Source organism: Elephas maximus, chromosome 6 (genome assembly GCF_024166365.1).
Source record: "Elephas maximus indicus isolate mEleMax1 chromosome 6, mEleMax1 primary haplotype, whole genome shotgun sequence".
In the NCBI taxonomy this organism is placed as follows: domain Eukaryota; kingdom Metazoa; phylum Chordata; class Mammalia; order Proboscidea; family Elephantidae; genus Elephas; species Elephas maximus.
The window spans coordinates 15,100,876-15,115,410 of record NC_064824.1 but is presented as its reverse complement, the minus strand read 5'-3'; the positions used below and the strand labels follow the sequence as shown (position 1 = coordinate 15,115,410).

Below are 14,535 nucleotides of genomic sequence, written 5' to 3'. Positions count from 1 at the left end.
CTATGCTAATTGTTTTACAGCAATCTGTAAAAAAAAAAATTGGCATAGCAGCACCTACAAAAATACCCTGTAGGGGGAAGGGCACATCTGGCAAACAAACATACAAGGTATGCATTATTTGTGTAAAAAATACGGTAACCTAACTTTCAGCCTTAAGAAACTGGAAAAATAACAGCACTCTAAACTTAAAGCAAGGAAAAGGACATAGAAAAGATCAGAGCAGAAATTAGTAAAATTAGAGCACCCAGCCACCCCTCCTCTTTGGGGCCCTGGGGAGTCCCGAGGAATTGCTGAAGGTCTCTGTTCTACTCTATGTCACACCTCATCTGCCGTCTCCATGGGCACCTACTGCAGGGAAGGTCCCAGCGTGGCACTTGGGAGGGTGCCCCTACCTTCCAGGATGGGGTTGGCCTCCAGGACCTGCTGCTCAATCCAGGAATGCTGGCCGCTGACAGTGGCCAGGAACTGCAGGATGAGCTTGGTGGTCTCCGTCTTCCCAGCCCCAGACTCACCGCTGCAAGATGGACATGAGTCAACAGAAAGATTTTCTCCAGCACCACTCAGCACCCCGCAAACACAGCACAGGACCACTCTGGCCAGTCTGAGCCGGGAAGCCCTCTCCCTGTGTGGAAATCTACTGCATGTTCCCTGCAGGTCCCTGGGGGTTCCCACGGTCTACTCAGTTCATTATTGGTGTGCCGCCTTTTCTGCGTGCCAGGCTGCAGCTCCTTGAAGGCACAGCTGGGTCATGTCACGGCTGCCAGCAGAGGACCAACACAGTGTTCAGTAAGTACAGACTGAATAGACAGGGCCACACAACAACTGTGACTGTCTCCACAAGCAGCTGTATCCACGCAGGCCAAGGGAAGCTGCAACAGTCCCTTTAGGAACCAGTTTGGCACAGGTGTGACACCTTAAGAATTATTCCTGCCTTTTAGCCTAAGAAATCATCCCGAAGTCAGGAAAAGCTCTCTTACAAAGCTTTCTGTTCCTTAAAGCATTATTTATCATTATAATTACGGAAAGCTGCAGGTAACATCAGTGGGGGAAATAAATTATAGTACGTGTGACAGAGAAAATTTTGTGTCAGAGAACTTCACATGGCCATTAAAGCCAAGTGTACACAGAGACTAGTTACTGTGAAGTGAAAAAGTTGGTAGAATTCAGTATCATTTCAACCAAGTGGGGGAGGGGGGTGAGGTAGAGGAGCCTTTTCTTAGAAAAATATCCAGCAATTTCTTTCTGAAAACCTCTAAAGTGTTCGTAATAAATATGTATTAATTCCATAACGGTGAGACATGAAAGCTAGTTGTTTTTTAATGACTTAGGAAGTTTAAATTAAAAAATATGCTGTGTCTGGCACACAGCATGCCCTTAGGTTGACAGTTATTAATGTGACTATTGTCGTTAAGGCTTAAAACATGACTTTTTCATAGATTCTTTCTTATTATGGAAAATTTCAATCGTTACAGTGTAGGCCCAGAAACGTGGCCTACAGACCAGCAGCATCGCCTGGTTAGAAAGGTGTGTCAGACCCCACCCAGGTCTGCTGCCTCAGAATCTGCACTTTGGCAAGGTCCCAGGTGATTCCTGTACACTTCAACATCTACGTCAGGAATGCCCACGTGCCAGTTGCCCAGTTTCACTCCTGGCCAGGTTAGAAAGCAGACAGAGGCAGTACCTCACGGCAGCCTGTAGGGAGAGTCAGGACCTAGAGCCACGTTGCCCCTTCCTCACCTGAGGCCTGCCCCAGGACTTCTGGGGGCTGAGACCTCACCTGTTTGACCCTTGCATCCCCAAGTGCCTATCCTGGGCCCCATTTCTAAAGGTGCTCCCTCACCCCACCACCCTGCGTCCTTCCTTCCTTGTCTCAGGGAATGCTTACTGAAGACAGGAGAGGCCCAGGACCTGGTGGCCCAGTAAAACACCAGGTACGGAAAGAAGGAACCCTAGGTAGTGGGGATTTCTTAGGGGGAAGGGCAGCAGGACCCAGAGCTAAGTCCAGGCAGGCGTGTGTGCCTCTCCCCAGGTTGTCTGCGTTGAATAAAACCAGATGCTGTCTGGTCAGCTCCAAGTCAGGATGACCCTGTGTGTGACAGAATAGAACTGTGCTCCGTGGGGTTTTCAGTGGCTGAATTTTCAGAAGCAAATCTCCAGGACTTTCTTCTGACATGCTTCTGGGTGAATTCGAACCTCCAAACTTTTAGTTAGCAGCTGAGTGCGTTAACCGCACCACCTAGGGGCTCTGAGCCCTAAATCACACCAGCATTGCAGGCGTGCTGGTAGTGAGAGGCTTAGGGAAAGGGGGTGTCTTGTGAGCGTTTAGGAGATGCCTGGAGGCGGTGTCTGCACACATCTGGCCCACCCCCCCACCCCTCACCACCTGATAATGCAGCACTGGTCCCTCTTGTTCCTCTTCATGTTGAAGTAGCAGCTGTTGGCGATGGCGAAGACGTGGGGCGGCAGCTCACCCACATGGTGTCTGTAATACAGCTGTACCTGCTCCAGGGTGTAGAGCGGCAGTGCCTGGAACGGGTTTACAGCCACCAGGATGGAGCCCGTGTACGTCTGCAGAGGAAGCAGGTGTCAGTGCCCTGCCCTGGGCATGCCTTCGGACAACATCCTTTAGCCACTAGGGCCACGGACTGATGGGGAGGTGGGGTCTGATTCTGGGTAGGGCACCACTTCTGTGTACGCTGGGACCTTGGGCAAGTCACTCAGCTGCTCAGACTCTTCCTCAGGAGGCTGGGGTGTCTCCTGGAAGGGGAGCGCCCAGCAGGCACATTACAGGAGGGCTGACTGAGACCACCCAATCAAAAGTTTAACACCGTGCCTAGAATTTAGATAACCAAAATGATCAGTCCTGGCTGCTGCCTGCTTGGCTCCATGAAGGCTAGTTATTGGTGGTTGCACTTGCTGGAACAAGCCCTTCTTGGGGCCTGGAGCCATCTTAGCCTGCTGCTTTGGAGCTCCCTTGGGCCCAGCTGCCCTTCCAGGGGTGGGGCAGGGACAGCCACCTCAGAAAGTCATGTGATTACCCATGTTTTGGTTTTTTCATTTTAAGAATGGAGAGGACAATCCCTCTGGTTTCAAAAGGACCAGATGAAAGAATGCATCGCATGTACTCTGCAGAGTATAAGGTACAATCCATTCACCAGTCTCAGGAGCTCTGGCCCACATTCAGCCAGAACAGACTCGCCGTTCTGGGCCCCTGCGGGCTGTCCCTTTCTCCCCAGCCACCCTCTCCTCTGTCGGGGTTGGGGGGGCAACTCACTCCCCAAATCTCTGAGCAGCCCAGGAGAGCCAGGCAGAGCCCAAGGAGCCCTAGGGATTTGCTAGTCTACCTCTCCTTCTACACAAGGCCCACAGCACACACTTGGCGCTTTGCTGCAAAGCTGCCGGAGCCACAGTCTGGGGACTACTGGCGCTGTGCTGCTCCCGCTGCCTGAGCACACTGGGGCCCGCTGGGGTCAGCTGTGAGACATCACTGCTTCTGGGGAAACCCGCATTGAAGCAGGGCTGAGAACCTCAGGCTGGAGAGGCCGCCCATCCACTGCTGGGCTTTGGGAGAAAGACCCCAGTCTCCCCACATGCACTTCTCATCCCTGGGTGACCCTGGGTGATCATGCTGGCTGTAAGGCTCTGATCCTCACAGGACTCATTTCATAGGAGGGCAGGGGTCTCCTATCTGGTGACCCTGTCTTTGCAACATGCCTAGGAAGCGGGCAGGTGGAAGGCTGTGCCCACCCCGCTGACCTCTGGGGTCTGCTCAGACCTTCCCACTCAGTGGAAGGAAAGGGGCCACCACTGAGCACCTGCTGCATGCAGGCACTGTGCTGTCCCCTGCACAGCAGCTTCCTCTGTCTTCCAAGGAAGGCAGCATCACTCCTGCTCTACTTGGCTGGGGGCAGAGATGGAGACAGAGTCAGAGAGCAGGGCTGAACCAAGCTCCAAACCCTGCTGCAGTACACTCTTCTCTAGCCAGGATGTCACATGTGTGGACCCAGCGCCCTTCAGGTCCCATGGGGGGTCCCATGGATGTGGGGAGGTGGAGGGCAGAAGTTGAGCCTCTGGTGGCTGCTTCCCTGGTGGTGGCCGGAGGCCTGGTGCCTCTAGCGGTAGCAGGGAGGAGTATGAAGCAGCACTCTGGACTCACATAGATCTTGTTCTGCTGGTAGCGGATGAGTAGGTTGTGCACCATGCCCGCCTCGTTCAGGTCCCCCAGGCGGATCATGTCGTCCACACCTTGGACAGAGTTGGGGTGCATGAGGCTGAGACTGCCGAGGTCCTTTGCACAGATCCAGTGTTCCTGGAACAAAGGGTGCCAGAGCACAGACTCAGAAGGGTGGCCTCCTCTGGGCCAAACTGCCACACCCTCTTATCTAAGTTCTCAATAGCAAGAGGACCCTCGGGGTCACAGGTCAGTTGGGGCCGGTGACCAGCCTCTGACCAGTCAGTCTGTAGTTAAAGTCGAGGGAAATCTGTGGCTGGATCAGGCCAGTCTGTGGCTGGGGTCAGTGTGTGTCTAGGACCAGGGGCCAGTGGGCGGCTGGGGTTTGGGGTGAACGAACTTCAGGCCAAGGTCAGAGGACCTTATGACTTAGATTAGGTCATGATGGGATCAGAGGCTGGTTTGAACCTGGAACCTCACAGGCTGTCAGAACCAGAGCATGCAAGTAAAAGACATTGTAAGACTGGACAGCATCACACAGGGATAGTATTATTAATTTTTCAAACATATTTTTCCATACATGCACAGGCCATAGTCCAGAATCTTCTCTTTGGAGATCAAGTGTCCATGTGCCCCACTCTGCAGTACCCAGCTTGGTAAAGGGACTGCTGAGGAGGAGTCAAGCCACCAGTCAGGGCTGACTGCAAGACCCCCCTACCCTGCATGCCTGTCCTCACCTCCCTGCCTTCCCCAACGCACCTGCTGGCCCTGACCGAATCTCAGGTACAAGAGCATTCAAGGATGAGCCAGATGCCTGGCACCTCTCCCAGCCCCCCAGGTTCCCAACTCTCACCTGTGCGGCTTTGCTTGGCAGGAGAAGGCTCAGGTCCCTTCCTCTGCTCACTCCGGGCAGCCCCTCCCCTCCTGCCTTTTTGGGCCTCCAGCTCCGCCCTCTTTACTTTACAAACCAGCCTCTGCCGTCACTTTTCTCTACCATGGCCCCTTTTCTGCTTCTGTTCTCCGTGTCCCCTCATTTCCATGACTGCCAACTTGCCCCGTGCCTCTTCATGTAGAAACAAGTCACCGGGCAGACACAAAGCATTCACCATGGCAGGAATCCCCTGGGGTGGGTCTGTCCTGCTGCAAGGGTCCCCATAACGTTTTGGAACCCCTGGCATTCGGAGCAGTGTAGGAAAGGGGGCATGGCGTTGGGTGGAGGGGGGTAGGCGGGGGACTGAGAAGGCAGAGCCTTGTGGGAGAGCCCAGTGTCACTGACCTTCCCCTCATCATCCTCCACCAAGACTTTGCCTGGCTCTGTTTTTTTGATGATGCCCCCGATGGCCACCGTGGTCTTGTTGGCAGATGGAGGGTCCAGCCACACATGGTCCCCCTGGAGAACAGAGAGAAGAGAGTGGTCCGATGCCTGGTCCAGCTTTCCCTTCCTGCCCCAAACTTCCCTCCTCCTGGGGGCTCCCCCCGATCCCCGACTGAGAGCTCCCAGGGTGGCTGGTGCTCAGTCTAAGCTCTCCCAATCCTGGTGCTCCGTGAGCATGAGTCACCCCCACTGCTCCCCAGGCAGGTAGCAGATGCCACCCTGTACAGTTCTGTCTTCATGTCTTTACCTCATCTCAGGGACTAAGCTGACCCAGGGGCTCTGCCTTACACCTCCTAGGACTTCCTATAGCATCTCTCACAAAGAAAAACCTCGGCTCGTGTTTGTTAAGGCACAATGGAGAGGACTAGAGAGCAGAGTGCTTCTCAGGTTTAATGTGTACGTGAATCACCTGGGGACCTTGTTAAAATGCAGGGTCTGCAATTCCACTCCTAGGTATGTACCCCAAAAATTGGAAACAAGAGTTCAAATAAAAAATTGTATATGACTGTTTAAAGCAGCACTATTCACCACAGCCAAAATGTGGAAACAGCACACATGACCATCAAAGGATAAATGGGTGAACAAAATGTGACATATCCATACAATTATTCAGCCATAAAGAGAAATGAAATGCTGATACATGCTGCAACCTGGAGGAACCTTGAAGACGTTATGCTAAGTGAAAGAAGCCAGTCATAGAAGAGCACATGTCTTGTGATTCCATTCCCATGAAATGTCCAGAGTAGGCCAATCCATGGACATGGAGAGCAGACTGGTGGTTGCCAGGGGCTTGGGAGAGGGGGAAATGGGGGGTGACTGATTCCAGCTCATGCAGGCCCCCGTGTTACAGAGTGGAACTTCCCCAGAGGGTTTTCTTGGCTGTCATCTTAATGGAAAAAGATCACCAGGCCTTTCTTCCACAGCACCACTGGCAGGGTTCAAACTGCCAACATTCAGGCTGGTAGTCAAGCACGAACCATCTGCACCACCGTAATTGCTGCTTCACAGATGAGGGGGTTTCCTTTTGGGGTGACAAAAATGCATTACCACTACATAGTGATAGCAGCACAACTTTATGGAAGTGCTAAATGTTGTTGAATTGTACACTTCAAAATGGTGGATTTTATGTTACGTGTATTTTACCATGATTTTAAAAAATGCAGGTTCTTATTCAGCAGGTCTGGGGTGGGGCCTGAGATGCCGCATTTCCAACAAGCTCCCAGGCGATGCTGTTGTCGCTGGTTTGAGAATTACACTGTGATTTGGGAGGTTCAGAACACAAATGATACAGGGTGCCCGTAAAGCCTGGAACACAGATGGTATTATTTTATGTGTCACAGACTGAAGTTGACTTTGACGATGTGATGTGAATTCACCTATGTTCCAGACTTTATAGACACTTAGACAGCCTGGGCTCAAATCCTACCTTTTTCCCTTATTGCTCCGAGACCCTGGCAGGCTGCTTAACCTCTCTAAGGGTCAGTTAACTCAACTGTCATATGGGTTTATTATCAGCATATACCACATAAAGGTTAAAGGAAATGATCCAAGAAATTTTTAGCAGAGGGTCTGCTACATAGTAATTGTTTATTATTAAGTTAATTAATACCACAACCGTGAGAGGTAGGCCTTAATATAATCTTCATTTGCAGATGGTGGAATTCTTCAGAGAAGTTGTGTAACTTGCCCAGGGTCACCCAGCTAGTAAGAACCAGGAGATAAACCCAGGTCTGTCCTACTGTAAAACATGTTCTCCTAATCAAGATACTGTACTTTCTTTCAAGGGTCCACTGTAGTTAAGTGTTCTTCATTTTTTAGTCATTCTCCTCACAACCCACATAATGTCACTAATGATTTAAAGTTGCCTTCCAAAAAAAAAATTTTTTTTTTTTTCCGTAAAGTACACTGAAGATCTCCAGCCTGAAGGTGGCAGCAGGAGGTTAGCTTTTCTCCAGCATCCTTAGTAACCACTTATAAGGAAGCAGGAGAAGAAAAAACAGAAACCAAAACAGAAACAGCACCTCCAGTGAACCCGGGAGGCGGCTGAGCCCCTGAACCAGGAAGCAGGCAGGAGGGTGCCCGATGAGTCAGCAGGAAGCTGAATAGATGGCCCGCTGCAGATTTCAGAAAGGTCGGGCAACGTTCACTCCTCCCGGAGGAGCCCGCTCTGGTGCAAAAGCAGCCTCTCTTGCTGCCAAGGCAGGAAAGGGGGTGCCAGGTGGTAGTGTGCACTTGCCTGGCATAGGTTGGGCCTAAGAAACAGCAAAGCCACATTTATAGGCAACAGTCTCTGTGACATGGAAAAGGAGTGGCTTTGCCCTTGAATAGCCTCATACTAGCCAGTTGGTCAGGAAGAAGAAAAACTAACAGCTCACACATTAGGTTTGTACTAGACTACAATGTGGCGCTGACCCCACCTGAACCTCCTGCTGCTCCAAGAAAGCTCACCATCCTCAAAGAGGAGTAATCCAAAAGAAACCAGCACAGGTCTCCATACCAAAACCAAAAAACCAAACCCACTGTGGTGGAGTTGATTCCGACTCACAGTGACCCTATAGGTCTACATACAGAGATACTAAAATCCAAAAGAGGGAAATGAAAAGGTGAGTGACACCAGAGAAAAACTGCCACGGGGCCATGGAAAGCTGTCCAAATGCCTCGCCATGGTTCACAAACACTTAGTGAAGTGCAGCTCGGGGGCAAAGAGCTCAAGTACTGGATGGGGAGACACGAGTTGGCAGCGCCCGATGAGGAGGAAAAGAAACAAACACGGTCTGGAAATGAAAGCAAAACTGGAAACACTACCGGGAGAATAAGCACTGCTGAAAACACAGTAAGGATCATGGAAAATAGGAAGGAGAAACGTGAGCAAAATGACATGGAAATTAAAAAGTTGAAAGGATTAGGGAGAAAATGAAAGATATGGAAGACTCACAAAATACAAATAATTGGAGTACCCAAAGAAGAAAATCAGAAAAAAAGGAAAGGAGCAATTATTTAAAGATATAATTGAAGGCAATTTTCCAGAAATTAAAGGAGCCTTTAGATTGTAAACACCAAGACCAATAAATAGTGACAAAGAAAAATCGACTCCAGGACATACACCAATAAAGTTTACTGGACTTCAAAATGAAAGAAATTATTTTGGGGGGAATATGTAGACAAAAAGATCAGTTCATTAATAAAGAGAAAATTCAGGCTGGCCCAAGACTTTCCCAGAACAAGTTCAAAGCTATATGAGAGCTGAGCAACTCCTACAAAGATCTCAAGGAAAGAGCAGCTCAGTAATTTTTCATTTAGTCAAATTGTCATTCAAGTATAAAAGGGAAAGAAGAGTCTTCTCAGTACATGGTGTTGGGAAAATTGGATTTCCATGTGCAGAAAAATGAAACCAGATCCATGCCTCACACCATACACAAAAACAAATTCAAAATGGATTAAAGACCTAAATGTGCAAACTAAAACTATAAAATCCTTAGAAGAAAATGCAGGGGTAACACTGTCATGCCTAGCTTTTAACGATGGATTATCTAATATAATAACAAAAGCACAAACTGCAAAAGACAAAATGAATGGGACCTCGTAAAGACTAAAAACTTTTGTACATCAAAAGACTTCACCAAAAAAGTAGAAAGACAAGCTATCAGCTGAGAGAATATCTTCAGAATCCATTTATTTCATAAGAATCAAATAACCAAAACACATGTAACACTGGAGCAACTTCACAAAAAAAAGACAACCAAATCATAAAATTGACAAAAGACTTGAATAGACACTTCAACAAAGAGGACATTCAAATGGCCACCTGTCACATGAAAAGATGTGCAGCATCATTAGCCTTCAAAGAGATACAAATCAAACCACAATGAGATACCATTTCACTACCACTAAAAAAAAAAAAAAAAAAAAAACCACTAGGATGGCTAAATCAAACAAACAAACAAACAAACAAAAAGACAGAAGAACAAATTTGGGCAAGGATGTGGGGAAATTGGAATCCTTATCCATTACTGCAAAATGGTACAGGAGTCATGGAAAACAGTGTGGCGGTTCCTCAGAACACTAAAAACCGAACTACCATATGACCCAGAAATTCCACTCCTAGGTATAAATGCAAAAGACTTAAAAGCAGAGACTCAAACAGATGCTTGTACACCATACATCCAAAGGAATACTGCTCAGTTTGTAGAAGAAACGAAGTCTTGATACATGTCTTAGTTATTTACTGCTGCTATAACAGAAATATCACAAGTGGGTGGCTTTACCAAACACAAATTTACTTTCTCATAGTTTAGGAGGCAAGGCATTCAAATACAGCAAGCCAGCGCTAGGGGAAGGCTTTCACTCTCTGTCAGCTATGTAGGAAGGTCCTTGTCTCTTCAGCTTCTGCTTCCTGGTTACTTGCAGATCTCCATGTGTCTTGGTATCTATCTTACCCCACCTCTACTTCTAGCTTGCATTTAATCTCCTTTATATCTCAAAAGAAATTGACCCAAGATACACCCTACCCTAATCCTGCCTCATTAACATAGCAAAGACAACCCATTCCCAAATGGGATTATAACCACAGGCATAGAGGTTAGGATTTACAACACATATTTTGGGGGGACACAATTCAATCTATGACAATACATGCTACAATATGGATGAAGCATGAAGACATTATGCTGAGTGAAATAAATCAATCACAAAAGGACAAATATCATATGACTCACTTATGTAAAAAGAGAAGAAAAGGCAAATGTATAGAGACCAAAGTTTATTAGTGGTTACTAGGAGCAGGAGGAGGAAGCGGAAAACGGAGGGTTAATAGTGACAGGAAATGGCATTTTTAGGGTGAGGAATGCACAGTTAATTACTGTAATTGCTGTCAATAAGTTGTACACCTGTAAAAAGTTGAACTGTCAAAAGTTGTGTGATAGATACATTCACAACAATGACCAAAAAAAAAAGGTAGCTGCTGAGGTTGCTTACATACAACCAAACACCTCATGGGATTTAGTTCCTTGGTTTGGAGGTTTAAGGTCGTGAGTTCGTGGAACATCCAGTTAATTGGCCTAATAATGTGCTTCAGTTCTGCTTTTTTCCCCCCTTTTGATCAGGATTCTTATATAGAATCTTTAATCAAAATGTTCAGCGATGGAAACTGGGTACCTGTTCTACCTCCTAGTTTGTTTCGTAGTGCCTGGGGTCATAAAAGCTTGGAAGCCTATGTTCAAGTTACAACGACTGGTCTCTACTTGCCTGGAGCAACAGAGGAAGAAGGAGAGTGAGGAATGGGAGGAGGATATGGAATGAGTGGCTAATTGCCTTCATGAACAACTGCCTCATTTGCATGAAACCAGAAGAACTGGGTGGTACCCAGTTTCCATTACTGAACATTTTGATTAAAGATTCTGTATAAGAATCCTGATCAAAAAGGGGAAAAAAGCAGAACTGAATTTCAAATTCTCATGGGCTCCAGACTTTTTGGAGCCAAGGGGGCTGGATAAACCCCTGAAACTATTGCCCTGAGATAATCTTTTTAAAACGTAAACCAAAAATATCACCTGAAGTCTTCTTAAGACCAAACCATAGTTTAGCTCAACTAGTAAAATTGTCTGCCTTGAGAATTATGCTCTTTTAAGGACTATTTATATGGGATCAAAGTGACAACAGCAACTAAAAAGATTAAATAGGAACCTTAGGGAACAGTGAGTTTATGTTAACAGGGAAGGAATAACTCAGAAAAGGCAGGATGAGAATGGTTGCACAACTCTAGGAATGTAACCAAGGTCACTGAATTGTACGTGTAGAAATGGTTGAATTGGTGTGTGTTTTGCTGCGTGCGTTCTCAACAACAAAAAATGAAATTAAGAAAAAAAGTAAAGGAACCTTTAGACCAGAAGAACCAGATGGTGATTGGCTACCACTACTGACCGTTCTGATCAGGGCCACAACAGAGGGATCCTGACAGAGCTGAAGGAAAATGCAGAGCAGAACTCAAATTCATAAAAAGTTCAGACTTACTGGACCAGTGGAGACTAGAGAAATCCCTGAGACTATCACCCTGAAATACTTTTTAAACTTTGAACCAAAACTATTCCCTGAGATCACCTTTTAGCAAAATAAGAGATTGGCACACAAAATAAAGGATATTACCCATGAGTATGATGCTCCATTAAAAAAAATCTCTCTATGAGACCAAAAGGTCAACAATTACTCTAAAGCAAAAATGAGAAGTTTAGGGTACATGGAAACTAAAAAAAAACCCAAATCCATTGCCCCAAAGGACTACAATCTGGCTCAGCTATGGGCCTTTGCATGTTGCTGTTTCCTTCGCCTGGACCACCCTTACCACCTTATACATACTCAGAACATGTAGCAATCCTAGAGCTATTATCAAAACTTGGGATCATGAATAGACATTTCACCAAAGAGGAATTGCAAATGTCCAGCAAGCACATGAAAAGGTGCTCAACATCATTAGTCATCCCAAAAACATGTTGCCTTCGAGCCAATTCCTACTCATAGCAACCCTATAGGACACAGTACAACTGCCTCACAGGGTTCCCAAAGAGCACCTGGTGGATTCGAACTGCCGACCTTTTAGTTAGCAGCCGTAGCATTTAACCACTATGCCACCAAGGTTTCCTCATTAGTGTTAGGGAGATGCAAGTCAAAACCACAAGGAGATACCACTTCACCCCCCACTAGAATGGCTATGATAGGAAAAAAGGGAAGATAACATGCTGGCAAGGATGTGGGGCAATTGGAACCCTCGTCCATTGCTGGTGGAACTGTAAAATGGCACAGTCGCTGTGGAAAAGTTTGGCAGTTCCTCAAAAGGTTAAACACAGAATTAACATATGACCCAGCAATTCCACTCCTAGGTATGTACCTGAAAGAACTGAAAGCAGGACGCAAACAGGTATTTGTACACAAACGTTCATTGAAGCACTATGCACAACAGCCAAAAGATGGAAACAGCCTAAATGTCCATCAACAGATAAATGGATAAACAAATTGTGGCCGTGCATATAATGGCATATTAACTCTGCCATAAAGAGAAATGAATCTTGAAAAAACTGTACTGAATGAAATAAGTCAGTCACAAAAGGACAAATACTGTATGATCTCACTTCTATGAAACAGGCAAATGTATAGAGATCAAAGTTTGTTAGTATTTACCACAGTTGGGAGGGAGGGGGAAAGGAGATGTCATTGTTCAGGGGCATTGAGCTTCTGTTAAGGTTAATGGAAAATTTTGGAAATGGATAGTAGTGGTAATTGTAATATATGATGAATGTAACCAGTGTCACTGACTTGCACAAGTAAAAAAAATGTTGAATTGGCAAATGTTTTGTTATATATATTGTTACCACAATAAAACAATTAAAATTAAAAAACAGTTGGGATCAAGTGTGGCTTCCAATGACCCCATGTGATGCTCACAACAATAGTATTTTTATTCCTTTTTTACTACAAAGATGTAAGTGGTAGTGTTGGTATTTGAACCCAGGTCAGTCCGGCTCCAAGATGTGGTAGACAGTAAGAGGGAGGAACTCTTGAAGGCAAGAGAGGTTGGAGAAAGATGGGAGGAGGAGGTGTCAGTTGACTGGGGAGCAGGTGGCTGACTCACCTGTGATCTTTGTACCTCAGAAGCTGTGGCTGTTCTCCCTCTAGCCCCAGGCAAGAATCAGTTGGGGCAGGGATGACCCAGGTCAGAAAGGGAACTGTTGCTGATGCCCTGAGACGTTTATCTCAGATGGGCCGTTGGACAGATGATAAAAAGGTCCAGATAATGGAAGAGGCCTGGAGAGGTATGTGGCCTCAGTTTTACCCCTGTTGAACAGGGCACCTTCACAGGCTGTTTTGAAGATGTAGAGTTAAGGGGCCCCCATAGTGCCCAGCACAGAGTAAGGCAGAGGTGTAGCAGTAAAGCAGTAATAGGCTCAACATGGATCTGCCCTTTAGTCAACAGCCACGGGGCCCTCTGATGGACACGGACAATTACCCTGCTCTCAAGGCACTGGGACTCTGAAAAGATAGAGCAGGCCCACAACTGCATTTGTGAGTAATTTCTCCCAAGATGGATCTTTCTAAACTCTGCTTCCAGTTAGTCCGGTTCCCAAGGAGACCTTTCTGGGTAATGCATCCCATGGGGCTATTCCCTCGTGAAATAAGACTGGCTTTGCCTTCAAGCCTCCTCAGGCTCCAAAGTGGTTCCAAGCTCTCCTGTTTTGGACTTAGTAAGGAACAGCCCTTGTAACCTAAATTTTTAGACCACATGTGTCCCCTCCAGCCTAGAATAGTCTTCTTTTCTGCAATTGCAAAAAACCACCTTCACCACCCCGCAGCCAGGAGAAGAGGATGGCTGCTTTGTGGAGAACATTTGGACATTTTATCTTTAAAGAGGACTTGCTACATGGTCTGGCTTTCCTGGGTCTTGTCGGGCATGGGAGGAGGGTGGAATACTGGAGGGCAGGGAGGGCGCCAGGCTGGTTGGAGGGTCTCCCCTACACTCTGGGTTGTCTGGAGGCAGTGGCGTCACTAAGGTAGTCGGGGGGGGGGAGGGGTTGTGGGCTGCACCCCCTGACACTGTCAGAGGGGGTGACAGCAAAATGACCCCAGGGTCAGCGGCAGCGGCGGCCGCAGCAGTGGTGGCGGACCAGCAGGCGCTGGGGAGGGGCCACCAAGGCAGTGGCGTCACTAGGTTAGTGTCACCCGTCACCCACTGCAGTAACTCCTCACCACTCCCCTCGCCCCGACAACCTGCTAGTCGGGGTGCACGTGGCCAGGCCATAGCGTCCACCATTGGGTGGAGAGAGAGGGTCTCCACCTTGGCCAATGGGAGAGGGGAGGAGCTGCTGGAACCCGGGCGTGGGGCTCGGATGGGCGGGGCCTCGGCGCTGCAGCTCTGCGGGGGCGGGGGGAGTTGGTGATACCCTGAGTTACCACACTGGTGACACCAACACTAGTGATGCTGCTCTGGAGGCCCGTCCCTGAC

At 47.6% G+C, this 14,535-nt stretch overlaps 1 protein-coding gene across 1 annotated transcript in view; it reads right to left on the bottom strand.

Moving 5' to 3' along the window:
- Positions 1-14,331, bottom strand: part of MYO7B (myosin VIIB) — a 115,527-nt gene extending 101,196 nt beyond the window's left edge. Inside the window, exons 1-5 of the mRNA XM_049887940.1 lie at positions 13,954-14,331; positions 5,448-5,561; positions 4,157-4,309; positions 2,384-2,568; positions 393-514 (exon numbers count right to left, since the gene is read on the bottom strand). Of these exons, the coding sequence (XP_049743897.1) occupies positions 393-514; positions 2,384-2,568; positions 4,157-4,309; positions 5,448-5,561; positions 13,954-14,331 (952 nt within the window). The remainder of the gene's footprint in view (positions 1-392; positions 515-2,383; positions 2,569-4,156; positions 4,310-5,447; positions 5,562-13,953) is intronic.
- Between the last annotated feature and the right edge of the window lie 204 nt (positions 14,332-14,535).